Source organism: Pongo pygmaeus, chromosome 1, assembly GCF_028885625.2.
Source record: "Pongo pygmaeus isolate AG05252 chromosome 1, NHGRI_mPonPyg2-v2.0_pri, whole genome shotgun sequence".
In the NCBI taxonomy this organism is placed as follows: domain Eukaryota; kingdom Metazoa; phylum Chordata; class Mammalia; order Primates; family Hominidae; genus Pongo; species Pongo pygmaeus.
In genome coordinates this window covers 48270544-48295791 of record NC_072373.2, presented here as the reverse complement: position 1 = coordinate 48295791, position 25248 = coordinate 48270544, and the positions used below count along the sequence as shown (strand labels likewise).

Below are 25248 nucleotides of genomic sequence, written 5' to 3'. Positions count from 1 at the left end.
CCGCCTCAGCCTCCCAAAGTGCTGGGATTACATGCATGAGCCATCATGCCCGGCCAGTTCTATTTTTTTCTAACATAAATTATTTACTTATTTATGACATTTATTATTTATATTTTCCCCCATAGGATTTTAGCTAGTGAGAGCAGGAATCTTTGTTTTATGCATTGATGTGTCCTAAGTGCCTGAAACAGTGCCTGGCACACAGTGGGCCCCTAGTAAGTATTAGCTGTTGTTAATATTCAGCAAGTAGTAAACCTATCTAGGGCTTAGTTAAAGTAGGTATGCATATAGATTACTGGGTTTTGTAGAGCCTTATGGATATCTGATGTTATTCTCTGCAAGTTCCTGTTGGTGAATAAGTTGAGCTGGGGCCTTTGGGGCATGGGTGTTATGTCCGGCCTCCCCTGCTATCCTCGCAGGGCTGCTGGGGAGTAACTCTACTCACAGCCTGAGCTGGAATGTCAGCAACTTCAGGTGTCCCTTTGTATAACACTTGCAGACTTTTCACTCCATGGACATTCCTAGAGCATGGATTCCCATCCAGCTCACAATCCCTGTTCCCATGTTCTCCAGGCCCTGCTGTCCACCCTATCCCAGCTCCTCTATGGTTCCAGGAATCTGTTGTCTGGTGACTGGGCCCGTGGGAGAAAACTGCTGGTTATAGCCAGAATGGGACTGGGGCAGGAAGCACTGAGGACCCGCTGAGGCCTGCCTCCTCTTCCTTTTCTGGCCTTAGGATGGTGAGATGATCCCCTATGGCTTCAACAACCAGACCAGGCACTTTCTGCGCTGGCTGGAGAAGCGCTATGAGTTCCGGATCCAAGACCTGAGGCCTGAGGACTCTGGCATTTACCAGGTCAAGGTGGAGGATGCTGTGGTCTTCTCCACAGAACTGGAGGCCAGTGGTGAGTGGTCTACACTGCCGAAGTTGGAGTCGGGGAGATCTGTTAGAAATGGAGTCCATGTTGGTGCAATGTGTGTGTTGGGGGGTAAATGTGACGTGGCCCCAGCTGCAAAGACAATTGGGAGAGGGACACACACCTAGATGGCCAAATTTTGATGCTTTCTGTTTTCTAAAGTCTTGGTGTGAGTTAACTCTCCTGGTGCTGAGCTGGGTTCTACTGAATTACTGTCACAGACATAGAACATACGTGTCATGCCTCTGCTTAGACCTTCTGTAGCCACCAATTATTTTCAGATCAGATCCAGACTAATTGCACAGCCTCTAGAACTCCTTTCTGTTGCATGTCCTCATCTCCCACGACGCCCTAGCAAGAATCTCTGGGTTAGGCATCCTCGCACTCCATACAGACCTTTCCTTTTCTGCTTCCTGTATTCCTTCCTCATCTAGGAACTGACAATCCTCCTTCATCAAACTCTGTCCCATCCCCATGAGTACCTGTGTCCACATCACTCTCAGAACACCTGCCAGCTCAAGGGGGTTCTTAAAAGGACAAGGAGAGGCCTGGGGAAGGGAACTTTGGACAGACATGTCATAAGAACATGGCTGAATCAAAGTTGGGAGAGAAAAAAGGGGGTTATGTGCCCCAGCATGGGGGAGGTGCCCAGATGGGGCTTTGGAAAGCCTGAAAACAGTGCAATTTGGGAAAAGGAGTATGGGTTTGGGAGTCAGCCAGACCTGGGTGTGAATCTTGGTTTCTCTTAACTGCGTAAGACTGGGGCAAGCTATTTAACTTTTTAAGCCTCAGTTTTCTCACCTGTAAAAAGAAATTAATAATACTTACCTTGGAGATGGTCACAAGGATGAATAAGATAAACTACTGGCTCTTAGCATAGTGGTTTCCTTCATGCATCCACCTTGTCCCCAAATATAACTTTTGGGTTTAGAAGTATAGAATCCCAGAGCTGAAAATAAGCCTCATTGCTCATAATTGTAACCCCTCATTTTATGTGGGGGGAATTGACACCTGAGGTCCGGAGGTGACCTGTCCAAGGTAACACGGGGAGTTTGTGGCTGAGCTGGTCTAAGCCAGGATTTCTGAATGGCCAGCCTTGCCACCTCAGGTCACACTGTGTTATACCATCAAGCTGATATTCCCATTCCTGTTTCCCTGGCAGCCATCCCCCCAAGAGTGCTTGTCCCACTGGCAGAGACCCACTGTGAGGAGCAGGGTGATGCAGTCTTCGAATGTACCCTCTCCAGCCCCTGCCCTAATGCAGCCTGGCATTTCCGGCACCGGCTACTCCACCCCAGTGAAAAATATGAAGTGTTCGTGTCCCCCGATGGGCTGACCCACCGGCTGGTGGTGAGGGGGGCCTGTTTCTCAGACATGGGCCCCTACTCGCTGGGCACTGGGCTCTACACTTCCAGCGCCTGGCTGGTGGTTGAAGGTGAGTGCTTCACATCTCTATCTTTCTCTGCCTCCAGGGAAGACCTCGGGGCTGCGGAGGCATGAGGAAGGCGAGGCAGTGGGATTTCCTTTGGTCAGCCATTTGCTCTGGAACGATTCCCTTGCTCGGAGAGAATAAGGAAAGCTCCTTAGATTATTCTCCACCCACTGCAGTGCAGACCTTCATGGCCAACCCAACCCTTCTCAGCTGTGCCTGCTCCACTGGGTCTCTTGGAATTACTTTGGGGCACAGATGGCTCTAGGGTCCTAGGTAGCCTTGGGACAGTGGCCCAGGTTCAGTCTGGATGAGAAGCCCCTGCACCAGACCAGAGAGCACTCTCAAACTTCCCTGGGGATTGAAATTTGGGTTCAAGATGTTCCCAGGAAAGTGTAAATTGGACATAAGTAAGGCAGGTGGTAGAGCAAGTCGATATTTTAAAAACCATGCACCTGCTGCAGCAGTTTGATAAACAAATGACTTTTGGCTTATGCGTTTTCTCCAAAACCCTTATGAAGCCTGTAGCAGGGTGGCCTGTGGTTATAGGACTAGGGAGGTGGTGATGGGATTCACCCATCCATCCCTGGAACACCCTGGCTTCCTTCCCAGGTGGTCACCTTGCTTCTCTCCTGGGGAAGTCCAGGTCAGGCAAGCAGTTGGGCTCAGGCAGGTGCTTTGGCCGGATTTAACAGGAGTTTTGGTATTTTCTCTTGTCTCTCCCTGTGGGCACTGACCTTCCATATGAATAACCCCTCACTGAAGCTGGGAAGGATAAAGACCTTCAGTCCACAAGTGCTGACCACCAACTGCAGAGGCAAGGAGCCCAGGCCTCAGGAGCAGAAGAGTCTGGGAGCATCAACAGCCAGGGAGAGAAATCCAGAGAGCAGGGACCCAGGGGGGGCTCCCTTGAAGGGGCTGGGCCGGCTTCTGGGCTCCAGCACATAGCCAGCCCAGACAGGGATGGCCTTGGCAGACATGGCTACTCCTTGATGGGGGACAAAGGGGCAGCTGACTCAGCCTGGGGCCCTGGACAGGAGGGCGAGGGCTTTCTAGTAGCAGAGGGAAGCAGAGCCACTCTTCCCAGGGAAAATCAATTCCGCAGAGAGGGAGGCTGGGCCAGAAGCCTTGCAGAGAGGCCCCATCTACAGGGAGAGAGCTCAGAATCAGGGTTGGGCCTCCCAGAAAAACGACAGCAAGATTGTGGCAGAGATAGCAACAGTGATGAATGCTGGAGGACAGCAGGAGGCTGGGAGGCTGAGTCCAGTCTGCTTCAGTCTGGAGGACTGGGGAGCAGAAGGGAAGGAAGGGAGCACAGAGGGGACAGTGGAAGACAACTGGACAGGCACGGCCCAGAGCAACTGTGGGATGCTGGACTGGGACCTGGGAGAGGAAAGAGTGACCTGCAGGGATGCCAGTCTGATCCTGTAGGGTCCTGGCCAAGTGGAAAGCAGATAGAGATTTCACAGGATGACAGCCTGGCTGAGATGGACAGAGGGGATGCTCCAAGTAGGGAAAGGGGGAGAGGAATAGTAGTGTGGGGTAGTGGGACTGGCCTGGCAGAAGCTGGAGACAGCAATGGGGCAGGAGGTCCTGGCACCCTGGAGTTTACTGGAGGAAGAGGTTCTGGCTCCAAGGTAGGCATGGGCCCTGAATCCTGGGGTTCTCAGGGAGGTAGAGATACTGACTATGGGGAAGCCAGGGGCTGCTGGGGGTCAGGAGAGTTTCTAGGACAGACACCTGGAGGCAAGGACTTCCAGGAACCATCAATATCAGGTGGTAGAAAATTCCTTCTGGGAGATGGGAGTCCCGAGATCAAAGCTGAAGACTCATTGCAGGAGGCAGATGGTCTATGCCGGGGGCGGGAATCTGTAGTTGGAAGAAGTGCCTACAAAACTGGCTCTGGAGGCCCAGGAGACCCCAGAGACTGCGAAGGTGGCCTACGGGAGCTCAGGGGAAGGGATGGCCAGGAAACAGCTTGGGCCTTGGGTGAGGTAGGGGATGACTCCAGAAGCTTCCAGTCTTCCCAGGGCTGGACAGCAGGTCACAGAGCAGCAGGGGGTGTTGGCAGAATAGAATCTAAGGGCACAAGTCCTTGGGATGACACACCATCTAGCCTCAGAAAAACTGGGGCCCACCATGGGCCTGGAGTGCTGGGGCCCAGTGGAGGGCAAGAGGGTATGGGTGGTATCCGGGTGGCTGGACTGACAGAGTCTGGTCAGGGGGTGGATGCCAGAAGCCATTGGCTAAGTAGGGCTCCAGGCCTGGGTGCTCAGGGCTCTGGGGGGACACTAGGAGATAAGGAAGGATTAAGAGGTCCTGGGTCAATAGAGTCTGAACCAGATTTCTGGAATGCGTCAGGGAGCTCCAGAGTAAAAGGACCCAGAGGTGAGACAGGCTATAAGGATGGCTTGGAAGGTCCTGGGAGAATGGAATCTAGGTATGAGGGTGGCTTAGGATATTCTATGGGAATAGGCCCTAAAAGCGGGGCTGGTTATAGCTATGGCTCAGGGGTTCCAGGAGAAATGGGGTCCGGCCATGGTGCTGGTTGTAGAGTTTCCCCTAGGGCACCTGCGGGAATGGAGTCTGAGGAAGCGGGTGGGTACAGGCATGGCTCCGGAGTGCCGAGGGGAGTGTGGTCTGGAAACGAAGATTCTGGCCCTGCAGGAGGAGGGTCTGGGAGAGTTACCAGTCTTAAGAATGGCTCAGTTGGTCCTGATGGAGCACCCATGGATGACACCAGGAATTGGGCCTCTGCATGCCAGGGAGGCATGGACCCTAGGGGAGGGCACCATTCAGATGGCGGCCTAGGGAGTCCTGGGGTGACAGGGTCTGTGGGTAGAGGTGGTCTCAAGGCCCCTGGAGTAGTGGAGACTGTTGGGATGGGATGTATGGAAGCAGAACTAGAGAGCTCTGGAAGAATAAGGCCTTGGGGTCAGACTGGAAATTATGGGGGCTTCAGAGCCTCAGAGGCCCTGGGGGCCTTTGGAGAAGGAGGCTATGAAGATGGCTCTGGTGGTCCAGGAGCCATGGGACCAGGGTCTCTGAGGGCAGGGAGCAAAGTGGATGAGGGGGATGGGACAAGATGCCCTGGTGCTAGGGCCTCTGGAGCTGGAGCTGGTTACAGGGATGATACCAGGCACCCTGAGTCACTCGCACCTCACACTGGGGCCGCTTCTGAGAGCCAGTGGGCTTATGGGACTGGCAATGTGCTGGGTTATGAGGATGGATCAGAACTTCCAGGGCCTCAGGGAACTAGGGTCAGAACAGCCTATGGAGGAAGGTCAAGGGACCTTGGGCCTAGGAGTACAGGGCCAGGGGGTGAGGCAGGCTTTAAAAATGGTTCAGGAGGCCTCCAATGAATGGGATCAGCAGATGGGCCAGGTTGTAGGCAGGGTATTGGGAGTTCTGGGGAAATGGGGTCAGTGGATAAGGAAGGTTATAGGAAAGATTTGGGGACTCCTGAGAATATGGGTTCGGGGAGCAAGGCAGATTATAGGGATGGTGTAGGGGGTTCTGGGGCAATGGGGTCAATGGATGAAGCAGGTTATAGGATAGATTTAGGGGCTCCTGAGGGAATTAGTTCAGGGAGCAAGGCAGATTATAGGGGTGGTTTACAGGATTCCAGGGAAATGGGGTCAATGGATGAAGGAGATAATAGGAAAGATTTGGGGGTTCCTGAGGGAATGGGTGCAGGTTATAGGGGTGGTTTAAGGAGTCCTGGGGAGATGGGGTCAGTGGATGAGTCAGGTCATAGGAATGGGATTGCAGGTTATGGGGAAATGGGGTCAGGTTATAGGGAGGATTTGGGGGCTCCTGAGGGAATGGGCACAGGGAGCAAGGCAGGTTATAGGGATGGCTTAAGGGATTCTGGAGAAATGAGGTCAATGGATGAGGCAGGTTATAGGAAAAATTTGGGAGCTCCTGAGGGAATGGATTCAGGGAGCAAGGCAGGTTACAGGGGTGGTTTAAGGGGTTCTGGGGAAATGGGGTTAATTGATGAGGCAGGCTATAGGAAAGATTTGGGGGTTTCTGAGGGAGTGGGTTCAGGGAGAAAAGCAGGTTATAGGGGTGGCTTAAGGGGTTCTGGGGAAATGGGGTCAGTGGATAAGGCAGGCTATAGGAAGGATTTGGGGGCTTCTGAGGGAATAGGTTCAGGGAGTAAGGCAGGTTTCAGGGATGGTTTAGGAGATTCTGAAGAAATGGGGTCAGTGAATGAGGCAGGTTATAGGAAGGATTTGGGGGCTCCTAAGGGAATGGATTCAGGGAGTAAGGCAAGTTTTAGGGATGGTTTAGGGGGTTCTGGAGAAATGGGGTCAGTGAATGAAGCAGGTTATAGGAAGGATTTGGGGGCTCCTGAGGAAATGGGTTCAGGGAGTAAGGCAGGTTTTAGGGATGGTTTAGGAGGTTCTGAAGAAATGGGGTCAGTGAATGAGGTAGGTCATAGGAAGGATTTGGGGGCTCCTGAGGGAATGGGTTCAGGGAGTAAGGCAGGTTTTAGGGATGGTTTAGGAGGTTCTGAAGAAATGGGGTCAGTGAATGAGGTAGGTCATAGGAAGGATTTGGGGGCTCCTGAGGGAATGGGTTCAGGGAGTAAGGCAGGTTTTAGGGATGGTTTAGGAGGTTCTGAAGAAATGGGGTCAGTGAATGAGGTAGGTTATAGGAAGGATTTGGGGGCTCCTGAGGGAATGGGTTCAGGGAGTAAGGCAGGTTTTAGGGATGGTTTAGGAGGTTCTGAAGAAATGGGGTCAGTGGATGAGGCAGGTTATAGGAAGGATTTGGGGGCTCCTAAGGGAATGGGTTCAGGGAGTAAGGCAAGTTTTAAGGATGGTTTAGGGAGTTCTGGGGAAATGGGGTCCATGGATGAGGCAGGTTATAGGAAGGATTTGGGGACTCCTGAGGGAATGGGTTCAGGGAGTAAGGCAGGTTTTAGGGATGGTTTAGGAGGTTCTGGAGAAATGGGGTCAGTGGATGAGGCAGGTTATAGGAAGGATTTGGGAGCTCCTGAGGGAATGGGTTCAGGGAGTAAGGCAGGTTTTAGGGATGGTTTAGGGAGTTCTGGGGAAATGGGGTCAATTCATGAGGCAGGTTATAGGAAGGACTTGGGAGCTCCTGAGGGAATGGGTTCAGGGAGTTACACAGATTACAGGAATGGTTTAGGCGGTTCTGGAAAAATCAGTTCAGGGGGTGAGGCAGGTTATAAGAATGTTTTAGGGGGGTCTGGGAGGATTCCACTAGGGAGCGAGGCAGGTTCTAGGGGTAGTTTGGAGGATTCTGGGTACATTTTGTCATGGAATGAGGCAGGTTCTAGGCAAGGCTTTGGGGGAACTAGCGGCATGGGGTCAGGGAGTGAGGTCAGTTATAGGGGAGGCTCAGGAGTATCTGGGGAAATGGGGCCAGAGGGTGAGATGGGTTATGGAGATGGTTCAGGGAGACTTGGAGTACCAGGCTCACTGGCTGGAATAGGACATGAGGCTGGACCCAGAGGCCATAAAGCCGTGGGGCACAGGTCAGGATACTGGGTAGCATCAGAGGGTGGCACAAGCTCCAAGGATGGTCCAGAGCGAGCCAGGGAAACAGGGCTTGTGGATGGGGCAGGACCTGGGGTGGAACCTGGGATGGCTGGAATGCCGGGCACTGCAGGTGGCACGGCACAGAGAGACAGCCCCAGGGGCCCAGGGGTGCTGGGGTCTCAGAGAGGGCGACGGACTCTTTCAGATGAGCGAGGCTCCACCAAAGATCTTGGGGTCTATGGAACTTCAGGGATCCCTGAGGCCTCGGAGGCTGCTGGTGCCAAGGGAAAACCAGATGTCAAAGAATGGCAAGATAGTTCTGGGACTCCAGGGTCTTCTAGAGACAGAGGGGCTCCCAGGGCGAAGGATAGGTCTCCAGACCAAGCAGGAATTATGGGAGCTTCTGGATTTCTTGATAGCAAGGGGGCAGTGGAAGGTGAGACCTGGGCAGGAATGGCTGCTCTAGGGTCTGGACATGAACGGGACATCTGGAAAGCAGGCCCAGGAATGACAGACAGGGGTAGAGTTGCTGGCCAGGGGGGCTGGCATCTCAGGGAGGCGGGGACTCACTTTTGGGAGGCAGAAGGATAGGCTCAGGGAGTTCAGCGGGGACAGGCCAGGATCTGGACAGCAGCTCTATGCCTGGGGGAAGGGGCAAGTCAACATCAGGGCCTGCTGATGGACAAGGGATGAGCAATGCTTGGGCTCCTGATTGGGAAAACCAGGGGTTTAGCCGAGGCAGCATAGGTGCTGGGAAGCAGCCCACAGGCTCCAGAGCTTCCAGTTCTCTGCAGGAGAAAGATGCTGCTTTTGGTGGGACCCATGAAGGGCCAGGGAGCTTTAAGGGCAGGGAGGGTGCACCAGGCCAAGAGGTGGCTGGTGGATGCCGAAGCCCATGGTCCCCGGATAGCAAAGGTTCAAGTCCTGGAAGGGGTAGTTCTGTTGGTGCAGAGGACTCAGGTATCCTGGGCAAGGGGAATTCTACTGAGTGGGCGAATGCCCTCACCCCAAAACCTGGGGAGTCGGGACCTCAGGGAGCCTGGAATGGCTTAGATGGTCGCTTTGGCAGAAAAACCTCTAGAGATAGGTCAGGAGGGACCCAGGACCTGAGCTCTCAGCTAGGCAAGGGACAGAGAGGAGGAAAGAGGTCCCTCGGGGAGCAGGGGTCCCTGGAGGCTGAGAATGGTGAGGTCCAGGGTCCTGGGGCCCTAAAGGAGGATGAAGGGCAGGGAGTGGAAGAGGCTAGGAGGTCAGGCAGGAGGCCTGGCTCACTCAGGAGCAGGTCTCAGGCACAGTCAGGGGCTGAGGTTGGAGGAGGAAAGAGAAGGGGAGCAGATGAGGCTGGAAGCATGGGGTGGCAGCCTATGGGGGAGAGCTGGGGGTGCCTGGAGGAGATGCTGAATGAAGATCAGAGCCGGGAGACCCCTGGTCACCTTGGTAGCAGGAGAGGTGGCAAAGACGGCAGGTTGGACATCTATGGAGAGAGGAGAGATGCTACCCGGAGTTCCACATCCAGATACAAGCCTGGCACTGGCAGTTTCTCCAAGGACACCCGAGGTAGGTGCTTCTCCGCTGAGCTGGCTTCCATGGGCTAGAGACAGTGGGGAGCTCCCTGGCCACTGGGATGCTTGGGTCTGTCCCAGTTTTGCCTCCAGCCCCAGGAGTTTGTCCCTGCCAGTGCTCCCCATTCTCAGGAACCTTTTGCAAATTTAGGAAGCAACCTCTTCCTCTTTACGCAGATGGGGTCCAGCCTGTGAGAGGCTCAGAGGTCTCCTAGGTATCTGCTCTTGAAACCTTATGTCCACAGTATCAGAGTTGTTGACCCAACTCTCTGTGGGTTACCAGACTTCTCACCTGTGGTGGGGGGGGCCCTTCATATACCTGACACCCCAGGTCTCCTGGATCAGCCTAGGTCCTGCTGAGAAAAGCAGCAATGCTTGGGCTCCTGTCTGGGAAGACCAGGGCATTGGAGCCAAGGCAGCATAGGTGCTGGGAACCAGCCCTGCTGACACCAGCAGAGCCCAGTTGGCAGGACCATGGTGGCCTTGCGGGGCACAGCGCAGGCCATGGCCTGGGGGGCTTGGTCCTGGGGACTCCCTCTGTGTCTCTCCAGGCCCCATGGGCCACTTCTTCCAGGGCCTTGCTGACACGGAGGTGCAGCAGGGGGAGGCTGCCACACTCTCCTGTACCCTCACCAGTGATCTGGGACCCGGCACCTGGTTTAAGGATGGCGTCAAGGTACTGCCTCCCCTCACACCTTCTCTTTACCAGCGGGAGGGACAGAGGTAAAGCAGAGAAGGGGAAGAGGGTAGAGGCTTTGAAAGAAAGATTTTTCATTCTTCATTTTGCTAATGTATCCACTTCAGGAGAAGTTTAAATAGCCAATAACTTGGTGTGTTTAAAATAAAATTGGATTTTTAAATGATGTGTATCCTACGCCCCTCAGCATACCCCTTGTTCTTCCACCATCCAAAACGCCTCTTCTATACCCATACCTGCTGAATCTTACCCATCCTTCAAGGCCTTGTAGAAATGCCAACTTCTCATCCCAACCAGAAGGGGGCTCTCGTCTCCCTGCATAACCCCCCGTCCTCCATTAAAGCTGTCACCCCAAGAGAGACATCACAGTGACTCAGGACATGGGGCTCAGTATCAGCTAGGTCTGGCTTCAGATCCCAGCTCTGCCACTACCAGTTATAAGACTTCAAGCAAGCTGGCAAACAGTCTGGCTTCCTCATCTATAAAGTGGGACAAATAATAGTACTTACTTCATAAGGTTGTTATGACAATTAAATAAGGTGCTAAGCACAGAGAGCATTGGCACACAATAAGCATTCCATTCACACAGCTGTTATCAGGATCCCAGTATCAGTAAAGGGCTCTGGTTAGCTGGCCTGGATGAGCTGGGATGGGAGTGGGGTGACCTTCTCCTGCTGTGGCCCTGTCTCCAGCTCACTGCCCAAGATGGAGTCATCTTTAAGCAAGATGGTCTCGTGCACAGCCTCTTCATCACGCATGTGCAAGGGACCCAAGCTGGGAGGTACACCTTTGTAGCTGGTGACCAGCAGAGCGAGGCCACCCTGACTGTCCAGGGTAAGGCCCAGCCCTGCCCTGCCCTGTCCCACAGTCTCTTTGTACCAGGTGATATGCCTTGCTTTAAAACACCTGAATTTGTGACTAGTCTGCAGCCAGTATCTAATCTCATCTCCAGAGAAGATGATTTAAAAAGCCGACTCATACCCTGCCTATTCCAGCATCTTAGCTCTTTCTTTGTCAAGAAGTCCTTGGTGAGGTCTAAGCCTGGTCTCTCCTGCTGCAAATGAAGCCCCTTCCCCTTGTTTGTCCTCATGTAGTGGGGCAGGGGATTCCTTACTCTTCCCCCAAACATCCTTCTCTGGGTCCTCCTTTCTGCATTCCCCAGATGCCCAGTGCCCTGGTCTTCCTTGACTCTCTTGTTTTATTTCTAGATTCCCCTACCATTGCTCCAGATGTGACAGAGAAGCTGAGAGAGCCGCTGGTGGTCAAGGCTGGGAAGCCGGTGACAGTGAAGATCCCCTTCCAGAGCCACCTCCCCATTCAGGCTGCCTGGAGGAAGGACGGGGCTGAGCTGGTGGGCAGCGGTGACAGGGAGGCCCAGGTGGACCTAGGGGATGGCTACATGCGGCTGTGCCTCCCTAGTGCAGACAGAAAGGACTGTGGCCAGTACAGCGTGACGCTGAGGAGCGAGGGAGGCTCCGTGCAGGCCGAGCTCACTCTGCAAGTCATAGGTACCAGCGCCGTCTTCCCCCATCCAAGGCCTGAGAGTCCCCAGGGTTCTGGGCCCTCCCTACTGTCAAGGGCAGGCCTGGGGTATGATCTCTGCTGGCTCTGATCCTCATTTGCATGCTGTTTAAGATCCAGACCTACCCCTAACTCTGCTCAGACTGCTTAGGAAGAAGCAGTTGAGATCAACACAGTGCTGGGCTCCTGCTGGGGGTGGAGGAGCCTGTTATGCTTCTCTGACCCCAATACACTGGGCCCTCAGGAAGTTGCTGGGTAGGATGGTGGTCCCCAGCCCTGAGTGGCACCAGCAAGGTAGGACTGCTCTGGGCCGAGCAGGTGCCCATACAAGCCACTGGACGGTGGGGCTGGGAGGGGCTGGGAGGGGCTGGCGCATTCCATGGCACATCCCTGGGTGCACGTGTTTGTTGGGGGTGGAGACATCTCAAGAATGTGTGGCCCTCTGGGTAATGCCCAAGGCTCTCTGGACAGTCTGCCCCATTGCAGGCTTATCTGCTGATGAGTGGATGGGGGTGGGGGTAGAGTCGGGGTGGGGGGTAGTCGGGGGGGGGTCAGCGCTGCTCCCCTCTAGCTCCTCTGACCCCTCCTCTTCCCGCTCCTCTCTGTGGGTCCCCAGACAAGCCTGATCCCCCACAAGGCCCCATGGAGGTTCAGGATTGCCATAGGGCTGGCGTCTGCCTCCGCTGGCGGCCCCCAAGGGACGATGGGGGCCGGACTGTAGAGCGCTACGTAGTGGAGAGACGGCAGGCTGGCAGGAGCACTTGGCTGAAAGTGGGCGAGGCCCCCGCTGACAGCACCACCTTCACGGATGCCCATGTGGAACCAGGCAGGAAGTATGCCTTCCGAATGCGGGCTGTGACCTCAGAGGGGGCTGGCGAGGCCCTGGAGTCCGAGGAGACATTGGTGGCTCCTGAGGGTGAGAGAAAAGGCTGGGGCTGAGGATGGGGGACACTGCTGGGCTCCCCACTGTGCCGAGGAGGGCAGGCTGTCCCAGAGGCTGAGTAACACCAGCCTGTGCCCGGGGCCTCGGAGGCCCTTCTGTAGCACTCTGGAGACTCCCTCCCTCAGCTGCATTTGGGATCTGGCACTGGGAGTGAGGGTATGGGCCAGCAAAGCCCACTGTTGCAGGCCCCAGGGAGAGAGGAGCATCCGCCTCCAACATCCTGTCAGAGAACTGGAGGCTGAGGGGTCTCAGGGCTGGTTCTAGGCTCCGAGGCTACAGGGCCTTCTCTGTCCTTTCATTCCTTCCCTTGAATAGCCAGAACACTGACCTAGGGCAGGCTGGCTCAGCACCGACACTCACCAGGACAGGGCGGAGTGTGGCCTGTCCCAGATGCCTGTGCCCCCTACCCCCAGGGGCTCCCCATGAGCCGGCACCTTTCCCAGGCCTCTGGCTGACTGGAATCTTTCTTGCCCCCAGCTCTTCCCAAGGCCCCTTCCACGCCAGCCATCCTGTCGGCCTCCAGCCAGGGCATCACACTGACATGGACAGCACCTCGGGGCCCTGGCAGCACCCACATCCTGGGCTACCTGATCGAGAGGCGTAAGAAGGGGAGCAACACCTGGACAGCAGTGAATGACCAGCCGGTGCCTGGTGAGCATTGTCCTGGCTTCCAGAGCTTCCTTAGACCCCTCCTGGCTCCAGGATCCCAGGGACTTTTCGGTTCAGATTGGTTTAATACAGTCGTTCTCATCTAGGGTGGTTTGGCAATGTCTGGAGATATCTTTCATGGTCACAATGGGGTGGAGGGTAAATGTTACTGGCATCTAGTGCAAAGAGGTCAGGGATGCTGCTAAACATCCTATAGTATACAGGACAGAACCCACCTCCTCCTCTCAAAAATCCCAAAGAAGAATCTGGCAAAAAAATTTCAATTGTGCTGAGGTGAAGAAGCCCTGATTCAGAAATCCCGGCTGACAGCCAGAGATGAAGCTGTTAGCCCTGGCCCCTCTACTTCTGGCCTTGACCTTGGATGGTTCACTTCCTTTCTAGATCTGAATTTCCACATCCATAAAGTGGAGAGAAGGATCCCCTGCTCCACTAAGTAGTTTCTGAAGAAACAAACTACATTCTGAGATCAGAAAGAACTTGGAAAAGCCAAAGGGCTGGGCAGATGCTGAAGGGTCTTGTGATAACCCTTAGCATTTCCTTGCTCTGCATGTGTGCTGCGGAAGTCCAGGTTTGAGGAGGAAAGAACGGGCTCAGAAGAGCTTGCCAGGAGACCTGGATTCAGGTCATGGTTCTGCTACTTAGAAGCTGAGGCCTGTTAGGGCTTCAGTTTCCTTATCTCTAGAAAGAGAGAGATGAACATTCTCCCAATTTCACTATTTAGTGATTCTGCTTTATTTAAATATGACAGCAACTCTGTAAGGCAGAGACAACCAGGGAGATTAAGGTACTTACCCAAGAACATCCAGCAAGTTAGTGGTGGAACCAGACAGGGATCAGAGGCTCCTGACGCCCTGAGCAGTGCTCTTTCCACCTTGGAGGGAACTGAGTCACAGCGGGTGGAGGGATGTAGGGAGGGATGTGTTAGGACCCCAGGCTTGGTCTCCTTCAGAACTTGGAGGCACCCAAGCTATCTCCCCATGTCCAGCCCCATCAGGGTGGGACTCACATGGGCGGGCTGTTCACAGAGAGGAGGTGGACGGTGGCGGACGTGCGGCAGGGCTGTCAGTATGAGTTCCGGGTCACAGCTGTGGCTCCCTCAGGCCCCGGAGAGCCTGGACCCCCATCGGATGCCGTCTTTGCTTGGGACCCCATGAGTAAGTAGGGCACTAACCCAGGATGGGGGTGGAGGTGAGCACGGGATAGCCCTGAAGCTGGGTGGGACTTGACGGGAGGTCAAAGGTCACAGGTCGGGGCAGTCCTGAAGGAGATGGTCAGGAGGGCTGGGATATAAAAATCAAAAGGCCTCTTGGGTGAGCCACATCTTAGGGGCCCTACATGAGATCAAACAGGCCCAGAAGCCAGGCAGTGGGATTAGAAGATTCCTTCCCTGCCAAGTAATGGTTCATACTTGTAATCCTAGCACTTTGGGAGGCAGAGGCAGGAGGATTGCTTGAGCCCAGAAGTTTGAGGCTGCAGTGAACTATGATTGCACCACTGCACTCCAGCCTGCATGACAGAGACCCTGTCACAAAAAAAAAAAAAAAAAAAGAAAAGAAAGAAGAAAAAAAAAGCAGAGTCTTTTTCAAGATCACTTCACTCACTCTTTGGCCTCTAGGCAGGCCAGCCCCCAAGCTGGCCCACCTGCCCCAGTCTCATAAGCATCCACTCACCCTAGTGTGCCCATCAGGCAGGGTGGAGGGCAGGTAACAGGGGAAGCTCAGCATCAATTCTCTATCCAATGAATATTTGCCCATCACCTACTAAATGGCCAGCATTGTGCCCTTTAGAAACTTACAGTCTGAGATAGCATTTCCTATCTGAGACCTGTGTCTCGGGAACATGGAGTGTATTGAGAGATGCCAACAGACATTCTGAGAACAACAGGAACAGCAAAAAATGTCTGTGATCAAAGATGTGTATGATGTGAGCTTATGATGTTTCTAAGTCCTGCAGGGGAAAAAAACCTGTCTAACCTTGATCCAAATCTAGCTTTTTCACAAAATACCTATTAAAAGCGTCACTCCAAGGCGGACAGCTTAGAAAATGCTGCTCTGTATTTCTCATCCCCTAATCAGTTTGCCTACGCCAAGTCCTCTGGGGAGCAGCACATTTCTGGCACTTGACGGATGGGCCAGGTGGTCAACACCTGGAAAGCATCTCTGTGCCCCACAGGGCCCAGCCCACTGCAGGTGTTCAGCCTGTTTGAATGAACCCAACAAGACCAGAACATTCTGTACGTTTCATTGTTCAAGTGGTATCTGAGTTTTAGTCCTAGGAAGGGCAGGACGTGGAATGGAGGGATGGGGGAGGAAAGCCGGTCCATGCAACTTACTCCTTGCAAATGGACCAAGCCTGTTCTATCTTTTCTCTTTCTTTTCTTTTCTTCTCTGTTCTTTGCTTTCTCTTTCTTTCTTTCTTTCTCTCTCTCTCCCTTACTCCCTCCATCTCTCTCTTCTTTCTCTTTCCGTTCTTTTTCTTTTCTTTTCTTTTTCTTTCTTTCTCTCCCCCTTCCTCCCTCTCTCCCTTCTTTCTTTCTCTCTCTCCCCTTTCTCCCTCCCTCTCTTCTTTCTTTCTTTTCTTCTTTCTTTCTCTCTCTCCCTCTCTCTGACAGGGTCTCACTCTTTTACCCAGGCTGGAGTGCAGTGATGCAATCTTGGCTCACTGCAGCCTTGAACTCCTGGCCTCAAGCAATCCTCCTGCCTCAGCTTCCTAAGCAGCTGGAACTATAAGCATGTGCCACCACGCCCTGCTAATTTATCTTTTTGTAGAGACAGGGTCTCACTATATTGCCCAGGCTGGTCTTGAACTCCTGCTTTCAAGCTATCCTCCTGCCTCGGCCTCCTAAAGTGCTGGGATTACAGGCATGAGCCATGGGCCCACAGCCTGTTAATCTCTGTTATCAGTGGTGGGAAGTAGAGACAATAGATAGGATAAGACACAGATAGGATAAGCAGTGTCTAACAGTAGCCACAGCACTTGCTGCTAAGCAAGGCCCATGGCCCAGCAACATCATCTTATTAGAACTTATGAGAAATGCTGAATCTCAGCCCTCACCCCAGACCTACTGAATCAGGGTCTACATTTTTTACCAAAATCCCCAGGTAACTTCTATACTAACTAAAGTTTGAGAAGTACTGCCCTAGCCCAGTGGTTTTCAAACTTCATTGCATATGTAGAAACACCTGGAAACCTCTTAAAAATGTTGATGCCTAGACTGCACCCCAGACTAATTAAATCAGAATCTCTGGGGTGGCATCTAGGTGCCAGTATTTTTAAGCTCACCAGGTGATTCCAACGTGCAGCCAGGCTTGAGGGCCAGAGCCCTTTCACACTCATTGTGCTTTTTGCTTGTTCTAAAGCCTCTGTGGGTAGGTGGGGCTATTATTACTGTTCTCATGTAACAAGCGGAGAACAAGAAGCCTGCATTGAGTACCCAAAAGGCAGAGTCTTGACTCTAAGAGCTTAAAGTCCAAAATAAAAACACATAGAAGTCTAGTCTTACGGGATAATGGAACCCAAGAGGTCATCAACTAAAATATCAGTTTTCAGGAATTACAGAAGGATAGTTAGGAGAAGGCGTTTGGCAGGTTGGTGAATGAATGAGGGGAATGAGTTGAGGGAGGCTTCTTGGTGGAGGTGGCCTGGGATCTGTGTGCATAACGGAGACAAAGTGCTGGTTACAGTAAGAATTTGGAACAAGGTAGGTGCTTCAGGAAGAATCTAAAGGCAGAATTGCTAAGTGAAAACAATTCCCAGTCTCCCACAAGGAAGGCTAATCAATATCCACACTGAGTGGCCTCCCTCAGGAGATGCCATTCCTGACTCTCCCATGCTGCCTGGCAGGACCTCCTGGGCCGGTGAGGAATCTCCAAGTCACAGACACATCGAACACCAGCATCACTCTGAGCTGGGCTGGGCCAGACACCCAGGATGGGGATGAAGCCCAGGGGTATGTGGTGGAGCTGTGCAGCTCAGACAGTCTCCAGTGGCTCCCGTGCCATGCGGGCACCATGCCAGTCACCACCTACACAGCCAAGGGGCTTCGGCCTGGAGAGGGCTACTTCGTGCAGGTGACAGCAGTTAACGAAGGAGGCCAGAGCCAGCCCACTGCCCTGGACACATTAGTGCAAGCCATGCCTGTTATCGGTGAGTGCTGCCTCCTTCCCCCACCCCTGAGCCCTGCAGGCCCCTCCTGAGAGGGGGCCCCTGAGTAGCTGCCATGCACTTGCTAAGCCAGGATCCCCACCCTCAGTTTCAGGAAGTAACATTTATTGAGCACCTACTAGGTGCTAGGCACTGGGCTAGGCAGTCCCTTCTTAGAAATGTTTTTTCATTACGACTCATAACTATACTATAATATTAATGTTTTTATTCAGAAGTTACAGAGAAGGAAACTGAGGTTCAAGGTACTTTGCCCAAGTTGTCACTAATGGTATGTGGTAGAGCCAGGATTTAAACCTGAAGAATCCAAAGTTGATGTTCTGTAGGAGAGAGAGTGGCTGCTTCCCGGGCATGGCCTTCGAAGGCCTAAGTGCAGCTCAGCTCCCATGGTTCATGTTCAGAATGGGACATGCCCAGCTCCCCGTTATTATTGAAAAGAGGATTGTCTTTCCCTTTGGGCTTTAACCACCACAAGCACCTGATCTGCCTTTGACCCAAGCTGACACTGGGCCACCCCAGCTGACCCTAGTCATCACTGTGGCAGTAGGGAGACACAACACACGGAGTCCAGAGTCCCAGAATCTTGTCCTGGCTCTCTCCCGAACAAGGTGTGACCTCAGGCAAGTCACTTCCTGTCTTAGATTGGTGTTTATCTCATCCGTAAAACATAAGCGCTCTGCCACATATCAGCATCTTCCTCTGTTCCAGCCTAGTCCACCCCTCTCCCTGGGGGATCCCTTTCTCAGCTCCTGTCCTTCCCCTGTTAGCATCTCCCCACCAGCCCCTGGGGTCTCCCCTGAAGATTCTGCTCCCAGCTGCACTCCAGTCGTTTAGAGGCCCCAGTGTGTTGGGATCTCAGCATCAATCCGACTGGCCCAGTCTTCCCCTCCAGCCCTGCCTTGCTGGGGACCTGGGGCTGGGGTCCAACTGTGAGGGAGGAGGGAGGTAACCAGTCCTCTTGTGTGTTTCAGTCTGTCCCAAGTTCCTCATGGACTCCAGCACCAAGGACTTGCTGACAGTCAAGGTCGGGGACACGGTTCGTGTGCCCATCTCCTTTGAAGTGAGTGTACCTACAGAGGTGTGGGGAGGGAAGCCCAGAGAGGCCAAGGGGTCCAGACTCAGCCCTGTGGCTCTCTTTTCTTCCCTGTTCCTTTTTGGCCCCTAGTCAGCGCCCTGGGCTTGTGGAAATCAGATGAGAGACATGAGGAAGGAAGGATTCAGGTCCTCCTTGAAGGTACCGCCCTCACTTGGCTACTGGGTGGCCATTCTGCTCCAGGCCTGCAAATCCCTCTAGTGGTAGCTTCAGCTACTGCACCTCCAAACTAAGGCTCTTCGGTTCTCCACCTCTCCTAGTCTGGGAATTCAGGGAGCCGGTCGTGCAGATGATCCCCTTTGACTTCACAATGTATTTTTGTGCAAGCACATGACCTGTATTTGACTCAGGGTGGTCCTTAACCAACACCAACACCACCTGACTTTACAACAGTAGGGTGGTGGCTAAAAGTACAAACTGCCTGGGTTCAAATTTTGATATCATCACTCACAGCCGTTTGACTTTGGACAAATATTATTTATTTATTTATTTATTTTGAGATGGAGTCTCACTCTGTCACCCAGGCTGGAGTGCAGTGGCGCGATCTCGGCTTACTGCAACCTCCACCTCCCCGGTTCAAGCGATTCTCCTGCTTTACCCTGCCAAGTAGCTGGGATTACAGGCGCCCACCATCACACCCGGCTAATTTTTGTATTTTTAGCAGAGATGGGGTTTCACCATGTTGGCCAGGCTGGTCTCGAACTCCTGACCTCAGGTGATCTGCCCACCTTGGCTTCCCAAAGTGCTGGGATTACAAGTGTGAGCCACTGTGCCCAGCCAGGACAAATATCTTAACGTCTCTGTGTTTCACCCTCCTCATCTGTCAAAAGGAGATAATAATAGTAACCTATCTCAAAGGTCTGAGGGTTCAAGGAATTAATATATTGAAAGTGTATATGTAGGGCCTGGCATATGTAGGGCCTGGCATATGGCAGCACCCTATATGTTTTAATATTATTATTGTTTAAAATCATCATCATCTGTGTAGGAAGCTCATAGCACACAGAGCCAGATTCAAACCAGTCTATCTTACTCTAAATGACTTGTTCTTAACCACAATAATGACAAAGATAATGATGACAAAAATATTTAACGCACTTTGAGTAGTTACCATGTCCTAGGCCTTGTTCTCTCTGCTTTCTGTGTATTTATTATTAACGCCTTAAATTCTCAGAACAATCTTGTGAGGTCAGTTAGTGACTACCAGCGTCTTCATTTGACTCTGGTGCCCACTGTGCCCTGTACTGAGGGCCTCGTAGGCAGTTGGCGGCAAGGTCACCAAGCAGCTGGGCTGGCCTTCCCACCCTGCTCAGGGTCACCACAGTTCAAGGCCAGGACACTGCAATCTTCCTCCTAGACTATTGCCAAATTATCTCCTATGTGGCCTTGGCTGCCAGGGTGGTTAACACTCCCCTCCCCACACATCCCTTCTCATTCCCATCCCACCCCCTGCCATGTGAATCCAGAACTCATTACGCTTTCCTGCTCAGAATCTGGCAACAGTGGCTCCTGGCTTACAGGATAACGTCCAGATGTCTGTAGAGGTGTGACGTGGAGGGCACTTTGCATTTTTGCCGAATCTCTTCATCCAAATTCCTTTCGTGCTCTACTGCCCCCCTACCATACCTGCCTGCCAACCTCACACTTTATCACCACCCCTCTTTCCCACCTGTGCTTTCTTGTCGACGTTCTGTTTTCTTGTTGACTTTCTCCTTGTAGAAGACTCTTCTCACCGCTTCCACCTTTGGCCTAGCTTAAATGCCATCACCTCCATGAAACTGCCGGCTGCCCCTTCTCAATTTTTCCTTCCTCTCCTTTCTCAGGCCATGCCCATGCCTGAGGTGACCTGGCTGAAGGATGGCTTGCTCTTGCCCAAAAGAAGTGTGACCGTCACTAAGGATGGCCTCACCCAGCTTCTGATCCCTGTGGCTGGACTTTCGGACAGTGGTCTCTACACTGTGGTGCTGAGGACCCTGCAGGGGAAGGAGGTTGCCCACAGCTTCCGTATCAGGGTGGCAGGTGAGGCAGGCGTGGCTCTGGGCTCTGGACGCTGGCTCCACCACTCACCAAGGCAAAGAGGTGTCTACTGGTCTGATCATAGGTCTCAGCCACTCTACCAGGGTAGGGTATGCAAGGTGACCATTCTCCACCTTTCCTCCATGCTTGACGATAGAAAGTAGAAAGGACCCCGGAAGATCCCCTGGGGACTTCCATTGTCCTTCTGCCTCAGGAGCCTAGAGACAGTCATGTCATGTCTCCTCTCCAACCTCAGTTATCCTTCCCTTTGAGTCAGTGAGCAGAGGCAGTCACCACTGTTACATCACTCCAAAGACCCAGGGGACAAAATTGTCTGCAGCCATTGCACAGGATAGAGGCGCTCCTCCCCAGCTGTGTCTCCACACAGCCCCTGCCCTGGAGGAGCTTCTGGATATCCAGAAATGATCAAATAGACTAACAGTGGGGGCTCTGTAATGCAGCCTCATGAGAGCCCTGCCTCTGTCCAAAAATGCATGCCTTGTCTTGTGTCATTTTACTTAAAAACTGAAGTGAATTCAGTGAAACCCCGTCTCTACGAAAAACACAAAAAACCAGCCAGGTGTGGTGGCGGCTGCCTGTAGTCCCAGCTACGTGGGAGGCTGAGGCAGGAGAATGGTGTGAACCCAGGAGTTGGAGCTTGCAGTGAGCCGAGATCGTGCCACTGCACTCCAGCCTGGGCGACAGAGCCAGACTCCGTCTCAAAAAACAAACAAACAAACCAACTGAAGTGAATTAAAATTACTCTTTTGGGGAGATTTTCTACCCTCTAGAGATAACTGTGGACCTCTGGCCAAGCTTACTCTGGCTCCAACTACTTGTGTGGCAAGACTGCATTCCCCAGGACCCTCAGAAGTCCTGGGACCTGGAGGGGGCTGGTAGCAGCCCTGCTGGGTCCCCTCCACGTGACCTCCCTCTGCCGTCTCTCTTGAAGCATGTCCACAGGCGCCTGGGCCCATCCACCTGCACGAGAACGTGCCTGGGACGGTGACGGCCGAGTGGGAACCCTCTCCTGACGAGGCCCGGGATGTCCCGCTGCACTACGTGGTGTTCACATGCTCCTCAGCACATGGCCCCTGGCACGAGGCAGCCGACCGCATCCACACCAACCGCTTCACCCTCCTGGGCATCCTCCCTGGCCATGAGTACCACTTCAGGGTGGTGGCCAAGAATGAGCTGGGGTCCAGCAAACCCTCGGACACCAGCCAGCCCTGGTACATCCCCCGGCAGCGTGGTAAGCAGCCCCTGAGAGAGAGAGCAGGCAGGGTGGGGGTTGCGCTCTGCAATGCAGCGGGATGCACCCAAGCATGGCAGGCGCAGAGGATAGGGACTGTGGCAGAGATGGCCTGGAGCATGCCAAATAACAGCCAGCAGCCCCAAGCTGCTGCTCCTCCCGCTCCTGCCTCACACCCACCTGTACTGGCATCCTCTGCACCCCTGACCTCCGTGGGGAGAATGAGATTGGTGTGGGTGTTTTGGTGTCTAAGGTGCCTTTGGGAGGATTTTCAAAAGCAGCCACAGACAATAAGGCAAATAGAGGTTAATGTTTCTCTGAAAACAAAGTGTATTTTACAGCAAAGTAGATGTGGACCTTAAGATCAGTCACAGAAAAGCAGGCTATAAAATCAAATGAAGTTTTCATTTTCATAAAATACAAAAATGTCAGGAAAGCTCTACACCAGAATGTCAGCTATAGTCATCTATGTATAGTGAGATTATGATTGGTTTTTATTCTTTCTCCTTTGATTCTCTGTGTATTCTAATTGTCCACAGTGAATGTGTGTTAGCTACAAAAAAAATCCATAAAGAATTTTAGGAAAAGGATAGAATGAGGCAAGACTTGGGGTCCAAATTTGTAGGCAAGATGTGGCAGGAAATCCCAGATAAGGCCTACATGGTAGCATCATGAGCTCTTTACCCAGACTCAGGTCTCAGCCAGGGCTTCCTCACTTTCTCACCCTCCTCTCTCTCACCCTGGCTTTCACCACAGACAGGTTCACAGTGAAGGCTCCGAGCTACCGGGAGCCCGACCTGAGCCAGAAGCCCCGGTTCCTGGTGGGCCTGCGGTCCCACCTGCTACCCCAGGGCTGCGAGTGCTGCATGAGCTGTGCCGTGCAGGGCTCGCCCCGGCCCCACGTCACCTGGTTCAAGAACAACCACAGCCTGGAAGGAAACCCCGCGGTGTACAGCACTGACCTGCTGGGCGTGTGCTCCCTCACCATCCCCAGCGTATCCCCGAAGGACAGCGGGGAGTACAAGGCTGTGGCTGAGAACACGCTGGGCCAGGCAGTCAGCACTGCCACCCTGATTGTCATAGGTAATGGTGGCTGCCCTGGCAGTGGGGCAGGAAGGAGAGCCAGGAGAGCAGCCACCTGCCTGCCTTCAGGGAGCCTCCAGGGGGCGCCTAGAGGGATTCAGCCGGGAGTCAGGAGACCAGGACTCTGTGCCTGACTCTATGAACTTTCAGCTATTTAACCTACCAACACCGGCCCACATGTGGTCTTGATTTGCCCACTTTTTTAAAAAAATTATTTTTACTTTTAGTTTTATTTTTTTGAGACAGAGTTTTGCTCTTGTTGCCCAGGTTGGAGTGCAATGGCATGATCTCGGCTCACTGCAGTCTCCACCTCCTGGATTCAAGAGATTCTCCTGCCTCAGCCTCCCGAGTAGCTGGGATTACAGGCATCCACCACCACACCCGGGTGATTTTTTTGTATTTTTAGCAGAAGCGGGGTTTCACCATGTTGACCGGGCTGATCTCAAACTCCTGATCTCAGGTGATCCACCTGCCTCGGCCTCCCAAAGAGCTAGGATTGCAGGTGTGAGCCACTGTGCCCGGCAGATTTGCCCACTTTTAAAATGAGGTATTTGAACTTGGTGAGCAACTCTTGATTGAAGGCCTGTGTACTGCTCACCTAAGCTTCCCAGTGGGGCCACGCGACACATTGCAGGCTGAGAGATGAACAGGTGTCCGTATTGCTCTTTCTTAAATACGTCAAGATATGGACAGTTAGTGCCTAGAAAGCCATGCTGATTCTCTCATTGGTAGTCTCCTTTTCAGTAGCTCAGATATATATGTTAATAAAAGTTTTTCCTTCAATAGTACTTAAAACACCTTATATTTTGAATAGCAATAAGAGGCAAGCCTCAATTGACCTTCGTGGAAAAATGGCCCCTCTGCACTGGAGCAGAGCATCTCTTCTCTCTGTAGCGCCTGTGCTTAGGCATTTAGGAAGCCACTCTCGAAGCACCCCAGCTTGTGTACATATGTAGTCCTGGAACGAAGCTGGCATTGGGGGTTGTTATGGTTCCCCGAGGGGCCAGCAAAGGGCTTTGCCCAAGCTCAGAGAGCACATGGTGGCTCTGGATTTTAACCCACACCCCCTGATGGCACAGCCTGTAGCCTAAGCCCCATGCTGAGTTTTCTTCACCACTGAACAGGTGCAGGGTGGGGTGGCTGCCCCTCTGGACCAACTGGAATATCCTGTGTCTTGCAGAACCCAGCACCTAGCTTCACCTCACCCTGGGATGTTCCTGGACCCTTGAAGCTTCACTTCCGACACCTGCACTGGCCAGGGAAGCCAATCCCGAGGATGGAGACTGTGCCCTGCACTGGCCAGGGAAGCCAATCCCGAGGATGGAGACTGTGCCCTGCACTGGCCAGGGAAGCCAATCCCGAGGATGGAGACTGTGCCCAGAGCCCCAGGAAAATGGGAGTGAGAAGATGCCTGGCGAGGTTTTGGCCAGGAGGACATGAAGTCCTTGGGGAAGAAAAACAAGGGAGGAGGGCATTCCACCTCCTGGCTCCAAGCTAAGTCACTCAACGGAATGACAGCGAACCTCCTGGACCCTCACCATATGGGTTTCTTTCTTCTTCGCTTGAGGAGATCCAGAGGGCACCTGCTTGCAGGATGGGCCAGCTCCTTATTTTCCTGGGCTGAGCCGTTTGGAGGGAGGGTGGGCACAGCTGGGCCTGCTGTGACCACTGGGAGGGAAGAGGAGAGGAGGTCAGAGGACCTGGGTGAGGACTAGGGCATCGAGGGCGTGTGTGTGGGTGGGGGCAGCCTCCACCTCCTGGATTCAAGAGATTCCAGGGGTGCTGCATGTGCTTTCTGTATGTTTCTTCATTAAAACATTAGGCTAATACGGGCAGATCATTGGCAAATTTACTTGGGGTGGGTGTGTTGGAGGAAAGATTTCCAAAGCAGAGCCTTTATTCCAGGCTTCAGTTGGGAGGATGGGTGGGTTCTGGATGGAGGAAGAATGGGCTCAGAACCGGACTCTTCTCCTGCAGCCCAGGCCTGCATAGTTGATCGCAAGGGCGAGAAAGCCAAGAAAGGTTAGAGGGTAATGGAGAGGCTTCTCTTCCTCCTGTCCTGGGTTTCCTGCACTCTTCTGACTGGCAGAAATCCTGTGAGTAGCAGGGCTGGAGGCCTCCCCAGGTGTTACGTATGTGGGGACCACAGGGCTGGGGTTGCCTAGGGTTGGCCTATGTCTGTCACTCCCCAGGACCAGAAAGAGTCTGAGTTGGGGAGAATCCTACTCCAGGATCTGATCCCCTGTCAGAAGGGGACGAAAGAGGCTATCAAGTGCGTGAGGGTGTGACTCTCACTCAAGGCTCCATGAGGCCTCCTCACCTTCCTCACAGTCCTCACTGCCCCATGTCACAGGAGGGATGGGATGCCTCCCTTTCCCAGGTGGGTCACCCC

General features: G+C 53.2%; 1 protein-coding gene across 1 annotated transcript in view; it reads left to right on the top strand.

The window, feature by feature from the left end:
* IGFN1 (immunoglobulin like and fibronectin type III domain containing 1) overlaps nucleotides 1–24984 on the top strand; it is a 35322-nt gene extending 10338 nt beyond the window's left edge. Inside the window, 16 exon segments of the mRNA XM_063647240.1 lie at nucleotides 737–905; nucleotides 2080–2352; nucleotides 3112–8400; nucleotides 8403–9416; nucleotides 9973–10097; nucleotides 10811–10952; nucleotides 11327–11626; nucleotides 12256–12555; nucleotides 13060–13233; nucleotides 14277–14405; nucleotides 17095–17397; nucleotides 18384–18472; nucleotides 20329–20524; nucleotides 21474–21773; nucleotides 22530–22856; nucleotides 24037–24984. Coding sequence (XP_063503310.1) covers nucleotides 737–905; nucleotides 2080–2352; nucleotides 3112–8400; nucleotides 8403–9416; nucleotides 9973–10097; nucleotides 10811–10952; nucleotides 11327–11626; nucleotides 12256–12555; nucleotides 13060–13233; nucleotides 14277–14405; nucleotides 17095–17397; nucleotides 18384–18472; nucleotides 20329–20524; nucleotides 21474–21773; nucleotides 22530–22856; nucleotides 24037–24050 — 9144 coding nt within the window. The 3' untranslated portion in view covers nucleotides 24051–24984.
* The last annotated feature ends 264 nt before the right edge of the window (nucleotides 24985–25248 follow it).